General features: G+C 36.5%; 1 protein-coding gene across 3 annotated transcripts in view; it reads left to right on the top strand.

Moving 5' to 3' along the window:
• The window catches only part of FZD3 (frizzled class receptor 3), a 102278-nt gene that overhangs the window by 12474 nt on the left and 77547 nt on the right, over nucleotides 1-12257 (top strand). For 2 of the 3 annotated variants that reach the window (XM_043891143.1, XM_043891144.1), the window contains exon 2: nucleotides 2020-2547. In XM_043891143.1, the coding sequence (XP_043747078.1) occupies nucleotides 2359-2547 (189 nt within the window). In that variant the 5' untranslated portion in view covers nucleotides 2020-2358. Of the gene's footprint in view, nucleotides 1-2019; nucleotides 2548-9511; nucleotides 9659-12257 lie in introns of those variants that run through there. The other variant, XM_043891145.1, reaches the window with a different exon arrangement.

The following is a 12257-nucleotide window of genomic DNA, read 5'->3' as shown; positions in this document are numbered from 1 at the left end:
TAAATTCTTTTTCAGGTAGATTCCCTATCTCCCCCTCTTTTGTTTGACTTGGTGGGCATTTTTCATGTTCCTTTACCTGTTGGGTATTTCTCTGCCTTTTCATCTTGTTTAGATTGCTGTGTCTGGGCTGGGCTTTCTGTATTCTGGAGGTCTGTGGTTCCTTTTTATTGTGGAAGTTTCACCCAGTGGGTGGGGTTAGACAATTGGCTTGTCAAGGTTTCCTGGTTAGGGAAGCTTGCGTCGGTGTTCTGGTGCATGGAACTGGATTTCTTCTCTCTGGAGTGCAATGGAGTGCCCAGTAATGAGTTTTGAGATGGGTCTATGTGTTATGTGTGACTTTGGGCAGCCTGTAAGTTGATGCTCAGGGCTATGTTCCTGTGTTGCTGGAGAATTTGCGTGGTATGTCTTGCTCTGAAACTTACTGGCTCTTGGGTGGTGGTTGGTTTCAGTGTAGGTATGGAGGCTTTTGGATGGTCTCTTATTACTTAATGTTCCGTGTAGTCAGGAGTTTTCTGGTGTTCTCAGGTTTTGGGCTTAAGTCTCCTGCCTCTGGATTTCAGTTTTATTCTTCCAGTAGTCTCAAGACTTCTCCAACTATACAGCACTGATAATAAAACTTCTCCTTTCGAAGACAGTGGGCTGCTTTTCTGGGCGCCTGATGTCCTCAGCTAGCGATCAGAAGCTGTTTTGTGAAGTTTGCTCTGTGTTGAGTTGTTCTTTTGATAAATTTGTAGGGGAGAAAGTGGTCTCCCCGTCCTACTCCTCCGCCATCTTGGCTCCTCCCTCCTGCAGGCAGATTCTTTACCGTCTGAGCCACCAGGGAAGCCTCTAGGAAAGGCAGTGTCAAATCAGACTCTGAAACTTGATAGAAACTCTAACTGGAAATCTTTCATATCCCACGCTGTAACTTTCTAGGGTTGACTCTTCTCTGCAGCCTGATTGTATGTAATGAAGCATTTGTTGGTCAAACATTTTCTCTATGTATCTATCTATCTATCTATCTGTCTATCTATCTTCTCTATCTATGTATTAAATTTTTGTACTATTTAAAAGGATGAAGCATTGTTGGAAAATGTCCTGATACTACTTTTAGAATCTTCTGTTTGCCAGTTCAGTATTGGTTGATAGAAGTTAAGTCTTTATATCCGCTGTAATTCAGCAATAAAACTACCTAAATTTTGATGTTGCTTTACCTTTTATAGAGTACATTATTTTATAATTCACTCATATACTGTCTTTGATAGGGAGGTGCAATTTTTAGAAAGGAAAATTCTGAGCTCAGAGAAGTTAAGTGATTCACATAGCGGGAAGAGGCTTGAATCCATATCTTTTGATTTTTTTTATATTTTACACCTTTCACAGATACCATCTGCCAAATCATTTAATGATTAAAACGTATACAATAAAATTTAAATAACTTGTTATTAAGTGTGGCAGATATTTAAATAAAATTTAGGACAACAGCATGCAAGTTTTTCAAAATGGATCAATTATGTCTTGTGACAAATGAAAAACTACCATTATGGGGGGAAATTAAACTGTATGTTATATAAACAACTGAGGGAGGAAATAGTGCCTTTAAATGCTATTTATGGATTCTCTGGTATATCTATAGCAAGAATGATAAGGTAGAAAAACTATAGTATTTTCTTATGAAATACCCATGTATGTTATCTGTAAGGCAGTATCATCTCTCTCGTCAAAGTTCGTGGTGGTTGTTGTTGTTAGCCACACGCCCGGCATTTGGAATTTTAGTTCTCCACCAGGGAGTGCACCGGTGCCCCAGCGCTGGATGTGTGCAGTTTTAATCACTGGACCACCAGAAAGTCCCAAAGGCAGTATTTTAAAATTTCTCTTTCTAGTAGCTGATTGTTAGTGTGTAGAAACGCAACTGATTTTTGTATACTGATTTTGTATCCTGCCGCTTTACCAAACTAATCAAAGTTTTAATATCAAGCCTATAATATTTTAAGAGGAAATTGCTAATTTATCCCATTTTTTAAAAAAATTATTTTTCAGATATTTCAATCAAAGGAAGAAATAGCTCTTCTCCTAAGATGGAATCTGTTGTTTGGGAATGTGGTTGATCAACTTGACACGTTGGCCAAATGGTGCCCGATGTAATAAAATGAAAAGAAGAGGCAAGATGATGTCATTTTCCCATATTGTGAAACCAAAACAAATGCCTTTTGTGAGACCAAGCTAACAAACCTCTGACGGTGCAAAGAGTATTTCTGTTTGAAGAACTTAACAGTAAGATAGAAGAAGTACTTTCAAGCTGAGACCTGCAGGTGTACAAAGATCTAAAATACATATTGAGTAGACCTGATCATCTGAATCTCATTCAATCAAGGAAGCATGGCTATGAGTTGGATCGTCTTCTATCTGTGGCCCTTGACTATGTTTGTGGGCCATATAGGTGGGCACAGTTTGTTTTCTTGTGAGCCTATTACCTTGAGGATGTGCCAAGATTTGCCTTATAACACTACCTTCATGCCCAACCTTCTGAATCATTATGACCAACAGACGGCAGCTTTAGCAATGGAGGTAAGACTTCATCTATTATTTGGCATGTCGTAGAAAATTTTTCTTGTATTGCCCTTTTAATTAGTCTAATGAATGTGTCTGATAAACAACAGGAAAAACTAATATGTTATTTTTAACTGCGTCTTGTACATTAAAAAGTTATGTATTTAGGTTCAGACTCTGATAGATTGAAGATTTCATGTTTGGAGAATGTTACTCATCTTCGTTTTCAGATATTCTTTTATGAAGAAATTTGAAACATTGGAACTGGGGAAGTAATAGCCTTTCAGAAGTTTAAATTGTCCAAGTTATGGTTACATCTTTTTTGTTATTTGATAATAAGACTTTAAAGAGCAGACTATAATAATAATAATCATAATTCACTTAGTAAATATTGAAGGTAACATGATTTTGAAAATGGGTTCTTTGATTCAGCCTTTAGGCTGGTGGGTTTACAGTATTTACATTGTTTTAAATACTTAAGATGGTATCCTGGTCTTACTATCTTCACATCAATTTAAGAACAGTAACTCCCAAGCGGTGATAATGGTTTTGTTGTGTGAATTATCTGTTCTTGACCTCTCAGGACTTCATGAAAATCTGTTGCCTTACTTGAATTTTTCTAATGATAATTCTTTAGGCACTTTTTAATTATTTTACTTTAGAAGCTATGACAAATTAATGGATATAGTTAATAATAGGTTTAAATAATTTTTTAAAAAATAATTTTGTTTGTGTTTCAATAATGGTTTTAAAATTGTGGACAAAGATATGTTTACCAGATAGGAATTAGGAGGCAGTAAACTGTGACAATAAGAGGTAAAAGCTTTGGAGTTGTACAAACTGCAGCAGCAGCTACCACTTTCTAGCTGTATTACTTTGGGCAAGTTATTTGAACTTTCCTACCATTGTCACTTTGCTTGTAAAATAGAGTTAACACTTTGGAAGGTACAAAATGAAGCGTTTATAAAGTACTTGGCACAGTACTTTTGGAGTCAGTTCTCTTAAAGTGATAGTTTTTACCATTTTCCCATATTCTAATATTAATGTAGCTACATAGTACATAGAATTTAAAGTTTTTTTTTTTTTTTTAATTTTAGTCTTTAATCCTTTGTTACAGTGCTTTCAGCAAATTGAATACTACATGTTTTGGAATCTTCATTTTATAGTAAAATTCAAAGGTTTAGTACTTCCAAGTAAACTAATATAAATCTGTCTGGGAAATTTTGTAGACAGATTATTATTCATAGATTTTGAAATGTAGAGGGCAACTTGTATAGTCCAAATACTTGAAAATATTGTAGAGGTTGAATAAAATATTTCTGCTCTTCCACTGACTACACAAAGTCTAACTGGTAAGGAGAGATTTGGTATAGACTGTTAGATTGGGTATATGAAAATGGGTATTGGTTTAATATAGGAATTTGCTTCCAGGCATGGTAGCCCCTGTTTGGTATTAAAACTACCCAGTTCTCTCACCAAAAAAATGAAGTAGGAATATCTTTGGTTCTGGTATCATTTTAAGTCAGTATAACTCCTTTGGAAAACAAATAGAGTTGTAAGAAATAAGTCATAAAGATTTATGTACTGATTTGGGTTTAACTTTTGCCTCTTTCATGTAGTAGCTTTCAGACTTTGAAATTAAGTCACCTGACAACTCTGTGATCTGGAGAAGGAAATGGCAACCCATTCCAGTACTCTTGCCTGGAAAATCCCATGGATGGCTACAGTTCATGGGATCACAAAGAGTCGGACACGATTGAGCGACTTCACTTCACTTCAGCATCTTTGTGAAAATCATGTGTGAAAAGGCACCAATAACAAAAGCACCTTGAATGGCTATTAGGATTAAATGAGAGATTTAAGTAGCTAGCTCAATGCTTGATGCAGAATAGAATTAACAAGTGTTAATTCTATTCCAAATTTCATTTCTAAGTGACCCTAGAGAGAGAGTACTAGAAAGATGATGTATTTGTTTCACATGAACTTGCATCTCTCATTGTGGGCTCCTGGGGCTTTCATAATGGTGGCATGGTGAGCTGTCTCTGTCCTCTCTTCAAACATGCCCATATAGGCTAGGTATTTTGTTGTCAGTGAGACTGCATCTTTCTGAATTTCACTCATTCTAGGGAGAGCACCTAGATGAGTAAGACAAAGCTCTGGTGACATGAAGTGATGTCAGGGATAGTTGACTTGGTTGTCATATCAGGACAGTGATGCCGCTGACAGAGTCTCCTGACAGTCTGAGAGTGTAAAGTTTCTGTAATAGCAAAGGATATGGAAAGTCAGCAATCAGCACAGCACACTTGCAAATAGAAGTAAGGATTCTTAGATCCTTACAAGAACTTGTCTGTTGATGACACCCTCCTGTCTCTGATCCAGGAACTTTGGGTCAGCTTGCCAGCTTTTAGCGGAAGCAAATAATTGGAACAGGTAACCCCAGCACATTCTTGAGTGTTCTTTGTGGGACTGGATGAGTTGAAAGACATTTCCTAGGTATAGCATCTTTCAGCAGACCCAGGCTTCAAGCCTGCCCTGGGTTCATTCCTGTACTGATGTTTGGTGAATCAAAATGAGTGCTTCGAATGAAATAATATATGGTATTGCGCTAAGGATGCCAGGAGAGAAATTGCAGAATTTGGGTTATTTCAAATTTGCTTATTATTGTTCACAATCAACAAGTTGGGTGTTCTTTCATTGTGTATAGAGAATTCTTCCTCAATACTTCCATTGAAGTTGGAACATGTTCAAACAAATGAATGGGGTGAATGTCCATTTATTAAATTGGAAAAAAGATCCTTGTTAGTTTAGTATGTTAGTATGTTTATTTCTCTTATTTTACAAAACGTGTGTTTATACACGAACACACACATTAAATTTTTCTTAAGTTCTTAAGTTGATGTCTTTCTTTTTCCCGAGTATTGTGGCTTTTGATAGAAAAAAGATTGCTCATTCCTGAGTTTCCCACACCATTTTGAACTGTCTAAATTGACAAGTAAATTTTTAGGAGCTGTCCAACATGAACAACAACTTGTCAGTAACTATTTTTATGAACCTACATGTTATCAGATATTTATGACTTTATTGGTAATGAAAGAGATCTGAGCAGTTGTTTTTTTTTTCCCCTATATTGAATAATTAAGCCCAGTTGAATAGGATGGGTACAGTTTACTGGAAGAAGCACTAAAACAGGAATAGAAGACTTGTGTTCTGCCACTACCTAATCTTGTGACTCCCTTGTGTCAGTTTCTTCTAGGAAGTATTTTCCCTGTCCCTTTTCCAAAGTTTTTGTTAAGATCAAATGGTACAATTTACGTGTATTTTAAAGAACTTTAAAAAGTTAAAATGCTCTTAAAATGCAGAGCATCATTCTTTGCTGCCTGTCAATCTGTTTACTTCTAGTTAGATTGTGAAATAAGCAGTCTTTAATTTCTTTGGAAGGTTGATTGCTTTTTTTTTTTTTCTTCAAACTAAACCTGTATAGGGTAATCAGAGGGAAAAACTCCCGGGATGGTTCCTACTTGCCTCCATTTCCTGTTTTCTTTTGTAATTCTCCTTAAAGATTTTCTTATAGCATGAGAAACTGGCAGGTGCATAGATCCTAGTGGAAACAGAGATCCTCAAAGCCTGAACATTCTTGGTATCCTTTATGGCTCATTAAGAACAAAGCATGTTTGAAATAGTTTCCCAGTCATCCAAACTCAAATTTTAGCCTTTTCTCCCCGCAACTTTTTATTAAGGAAGAGTTCAGCTATGTGGACATACATGGAACACCATATACCCATCATCCAGCTGCAAAAATTATCAGCTGATACTAGTCTTGCTTCATTTATGACTGCATACCCAGCTGGGTTACATTGAAGCAAGTGCCACACACCATAATTTCATCCATAAATATTTCCATATATATCTCTATAGAGTAAGGACTCTCTCAAAATATGTAAACATATCACTTCCTCAGTATTTTCAAATATATGTTCAAATAAATGTTCAAATTACCCTTGTGCTGTGCTTAGTCTCTCTGTCGTGTCCGACTCTTTGCAACCCCAGGGACTGTAGCCCACCAGGCTCTTCTGTCCATGGGATTCTCCAGGCAGGAACACTGGAGTAGATTGCTATGCCTTCCTCCAGGGGATCTTCCCAACCCAGGGATCAAACCCAGGTCTCCCAAATTGCAGTGAGATTGTTTACCATCTGAGCCATCAGGGAAGCCCAAATTACGCTTACAATTTCACAGTTTTTTAATAGTTGGCTTTTCAAATCAAGGGTTCATGCATTACATTCAATTGATATGTCTCTTAATTTATAGTTTCTCCATTTCCCCTCTTCCTTTTTTCTTGTAATACACTTGCCTTACAGATTTTCTCAGACTCTGTTTTGCTGTTTGCATCCCTGTGGTGTTATTGACCATGTTCCTCTGTTTCTGTTTTGAAAGAATACTTCCAAGGCACTATAATATCTGTCTGTTACTCTGTATAATTTTAGCAGCCATTGGTCATTCCCTCGGTCAAGAATTTTATTAGGGGTTTGTAAAATGGTGATTGCAGCCATGAAATTAAAAGACGCTTACTCCTTGGAAGGAAAGTTATGACCAACTTAGATAGCATATTAAAAAGCAGAGACATTATTTTGCCAACAAAGCTCTGTCTAGTCAAAGCTATGGTTTTTCCAGGGGTCATGTATGGATGTGAGTGAGAGTTGGACTGTGAAGAAAGCTGAGTGCCGAAAAATTGATGCTTTTGAACTGTCGTGTTGGAGAAGACTCTTGAGAGTCCCTTGGACTGCAAGGAGATCCAACCAGTCCATCCTAAAGGAGATCAGTCCTGGGTGTTCATTGGAAGGACTGATGCTGAAGCTGAAACTCCAATACTTTGGCCACCTTATGCGAAGAGTTGACTTATTGGAAAAGACCCTGATGCTGGGAGGGATTGAGGGCAGGAGGAAAAGGGGATGACAGAGGATGAGATGGTTGGATGGCATTACCGACTCAATGGACATGAGTTTGAGTAAATTCCTGGAGTTGGTGATGGCCAGGGAGGCCTGGCGTGCTGCGATTCATGGGGTCGCAAAGAGTCGGACACAACTGAGCGACTGAACTGAACTGAAAATGGTGATATTCTGTTATTCTTCATTTCTCAGCTAGAATACTTTATAAACAGAAACTTCCTCATTTTGATTACTGGACTGTTGAGTTACTTTTATGTTCAGTTTATATAAAAAAGACAGTAAATACACAACTGTTCTCCTTTGTTAGTTTTTAGGATAATAAATTGATTCACAAGAATCTTTCAAAAGTGACTAATGAGATCTTTCTCCTTTTAAATATCATTGTTCTCCTTTCAAGTATCATTATGAACTTATGGATTTTTACCATGTTTTATGTGTTTCAGTCCATTGCAGTTATTTTTTTGTTGTGGCTCAGTCGGTTCCTTCTTCGGTAGTGAGCACCTCTTCAACATAGCTCCTAAGTGTTTTTGATACTATCCTAGTGGTTTCTGATAGCTTCCTTGCTTTCTGGTATGATCCAACCTCATTTCATAAAATTCTGCCTCAGAACTTGAATTATCACTTTCTTTAGGGAGTGCTGTTTCCTTTTAGTTGGAAAGAATTTTCACGCATTTTCACAGACTGCTATCTGGGTGCTATGCTTATTGATACTAGGTTAGTAATTTATAGGTCTTTTCGGAGATGGAGCTAGGAAATACTTTTTTTGAAAAAGAAACTTCAGCATGAGTTTATACTGATAACTTGTAATTAAATAATACTGGAGAGTTTTTATTTAATATTTTAGAATTTTTGTTTCTTCTCATACTGAAACCTTATGATATACAGACATTACATAATTTCAGAATAATATCAGTATTATTACTAGCAGTATCATTACTGAAAGCACTGTAAGATTTATTTGTATTTCTTATGTCCTTAGGATGTATTTCACCAAGGATGTGCAGTCAGATTACTATGTTTTAGAGTTAAGTACTCTTCTATTTGGTTTAACTCAATACACAGTTTAGGTTTGTTTTTCTTTGATTTTGAGGAACGACTTAAAATTTTTTTTGCTTAATTTTATTTTATAATCATGTTTAAAAACTTGATGTATAAGACAAGGTACATTCAGAAGAGTCTAGTTTCTGGACTGTGTTTGTGCTTAGTCACTCATTCATGTCTGACTCTTTGAGACCCAATGGACTGTAGCCTGTTAGGCTCCTCTGTCCAAGGGGATTCTCCAAGCAAGAGTATTGGAGTGGGTAGTCATGCCCTCCTTCAGGGGATCTTCCCAACTCAGGGATCGAACTCAGGTCTCCCGAATTTCAGGCAAATTATTTACCATCTGAGCCACCAGGGAAGCCCATGAATACTGGAGTGGGTAGACTATCCCTTCTCCAGGGGATCTTCCCGACCCAGAAATCAAACCAGAGTCTGCAGGTAGATTCTTTACCGGCTGAATCCTAACCTTATTCTTTCCTTCCCTTGGGGGTAGTTTTTTTAAAGCTTTTTGTTTATCCTTCTGTTAAAAATTATAGTAATTATAGAAAATGTCTATATAATATCTGTTTATAGCTATATATTCTTTCACATTCTTTTGATATAGTGTCATACTGTTTGTTTTCTCTACCTTGTTTTTTTACTTAATATATCCTGGCTATTTCATAGTAGCACTTATAGATAATATTCCTCAGAATTTTTTTTTAATTGTGGCAAAATATACATGTTGCACTAGTGGTAAAGAAACCGCCTGCCAATGCAGGAGATGTGGGTTTGATCCTAGGGTCAGAGGGATCGCCTGGAGGAGGGCATGGCTTCCCAATCCAGTATTCTTGCCTGGAGAATCCAATGGGCAGAGGAGTGTGACAGGCTACAATCCATAGTGTTGCAACGAGTTGGACATGACTGAAGTGACTTAGCATGCATGTATGCAAAATATATATAACATAAAATTTACCATTTGAACCTTTTCTTGTTTGTTTTTTGGCATACCATGCAGCCTATGGGATCTTAATTCCTCAACCAGGGATTGAACCCAGTCCCGGCAGTGAAAGTTCGGAGTCCTAACCACGAGACCACCAAGGAATTACCCCATTCCAATCATTTTTAAGTGTGCAGTTCAGTGGCCTTAAGTACAGTCACCTTGGTATGTCATTACCACTATCCTTCTTCAGCACTTTTTCAGCTTCTGAAACTGAAATACTATACATGTTAAACAATAATTCCCTGTTCTCCCCTCCCCTCAATTCCTGGCAAACCACCATTCTACTTTTTTTCTTTCTCTCTGAATTTGACTACTCCAGTACCTCATTTAAGTGAAATCATAAAATATTTGTCCTTTTGTGATTGGCTTATTTCACTTAGCACAATGTCTTCAAGATTCATCCATGTTGTAACAAGTGTCAGAATTTCCTTCCTTTTTAAGACTGAATAATATTTCACTGTATATTTATGCCCAACGTTTAGTTTAATCATTCATTCATCAGACACTTGAGTTCCTTCCACTTTTTGGCTATTATGAATATAGCTGCTATGAATACAGATGTATAAATATTTGTTCCAGTCTTTGCTTTAAATTTTTTTGGGGTATTCCCAAAAGTGAAATTTTAGGATAGCATGATAATTCTATGTTTAATTTTTTGAGGAACTGCCGAACTGTTTTGTATAGCAGCTGCTTCATTTTATATTTCTGCTAGCGGTGCACAAGGGTTCCAGTATCTCTATATCCTCACCAACACTAGTTATTTCCTGTGTTTTTGTTTTGGAATAATAGCCATTGTAATGGGTACGAACTTGTCCTCATTTTTAGTTCAGGTCCTACTGAAGGACATTTGCTTTTGAAAGCAGAACTTGCTATTGAGGTCCTTATTCATCTTTGTAGGGCTGGTAGCTAACATAGTACCTAACACATAACTGCTAAATAAATGTTGGAGTGAGTTAATGAACTTTATAAACTGTGAATTCTGGAAGAGGTAGTAGTAGTTGTGGTTATAGAGCTGTACCTAAGCACATGATCTCCTGGAATTGTAAATAGTTGTGGGTTTGTTGGGGTTAGTAATGGTAGTCCTGACGGGAGTACCAAAGATACCACTTTCCTGTGAACACCAGTGTTTTTTACTTTGCCCTTTTTCTTGGAAGAGGGGAAAGGTCGAAGTGACTTGAAACTTTCAACATTATGTGTTTACACTTGTAAGTGGTATAATAAAGGAATAAAACAAACCAGCTTTCTTATCTCTAGACCTCTCATTCTCTTTCTACCTAAATAATCTTATCTCCATCTTTGCCTGTCATATTCTAATGGTTGTACTTGATGTATCCCTCCAGGCTTCTCTGTCCCTGGGATTTCCCAGGCAAGAATACTGGAGTGGGTTTGCCATTTCCTCCTCCAGGGAATCTCCCCAACCCAGGGATTGAACCAGCGTCTCCTGCTTGGCAGGAGATTCTTTACTACTCTTTACTTTGTAGTAAAGAATCCAAAGAATCTTTGGATTCTTTACTACTGAGCCACAAGGGAAGCCAAATTTGATACATTAATTAATAGGAAAAAAGTAGGAATAGATAATAAAATAATATATGTGGTATCATCCTGTTTTTGTTGAAGAAAAGAAGTGTATTCATGTTTGTGTAGAGTAAGTGATCTGGAAAGATTTTTGTCAAGACCAATAGTGATTGTTCTTGAATTAGCACAATTTATTTGTGTTTTCTATGTTTTTCATTTAATGTTTGTGTTTTCTGATTTTTCTGTAAGAAACACATTGTGTTTTTAAAATAGTAAAATTAGTACAGAAACTTTATTTTTAAAAGTCTCAGCTGTCCTTTTTTGTCTAGCTCCCAGTTGCAGTGTCTAAGACTTAGTATTTATTAAATCTGTTTTTATCGGAATGACTGAAACTTAAGGAAGAACTTGGTAAATGCCGTAAATAGGCGTATAGTGCTGAGAGGATTCCAAAGAGAAAAAGATCCTGTGTGGAGAGGATCAGTTGCAGATGACTGCATTGACCTTGAAAGGCAGGGTTTTGTTTTGTTTTTTTAAGAGGATACTATAATTTAATACCCCTTTGTACCAGTGATTAACATTTTGTGGATAGGCATTTGAGGGAACGAAATTTCTTTGATTGTATTTATTCTTTAAATTCATGGCTTCTGTTTTTAGGATACATGTATTATCCAGCAGACTGACTTATTATCTTCTATTTAGGTTAGTATTAATAAGGTGGTTTTCCCTAAGCAAACAACAGCCTGGTGAAGTGGATTGAAGAGCCTATCATGTGTAGGGAAACCAGCCAGGAATTAGGAAACTTCTAAATTGAAAAATGTGAAAAATACACAAGTAGTGGAGAATTAATTGCATTTAGTTATTTCTGACTTTAGGAAAAAATAAGCTTTTAAAATTTTAATTGATTTTCTTGCATGATAGGTCATTTTAAAAGAATGCCTTAAAATACTTACTTTAAAGTATTAAGTGTGATGAATTTGGTTTGTAAAGTTTTATCTTTTGAGACAGACTATAATTCACAACCATTCATGATACTTGAAATGTTAAAAGTTTACTTCCTGAAGAAAAGTCAGATTTTATGGGCTCCTCCAGGAGCTCCCCTTAGACTTAAGATAAAGTCATATTTCTGCAAACTAGCTCACTGAACTAATATTGGAAAGTATTTAATATGCTGTCATAAGACATTAACAAAATAAATTTGTAAAAGAAAAGCGAATCTATGGGACTAAAGGTATTTTATAAACCTAGA

The sequence above is a fragment of the Cervus elaphus genome, chromosome 29, assembly GCF_910594005.1.
Source record: "Cervus elaphus chromosome 29, mCerEla1.1, whole genome shotgun sequence".
NCBI classification, from domain to species: Eukaryota; Metazoa; Chordata; class Mammalia; order Artiodactyla; family Cervidae; genus Cervus; species Cervus elaphus.
Note: the sequence above shows the minus strand (reverse complement) of the source record. Positions and strands in the feature narration are given on the sequence as shown.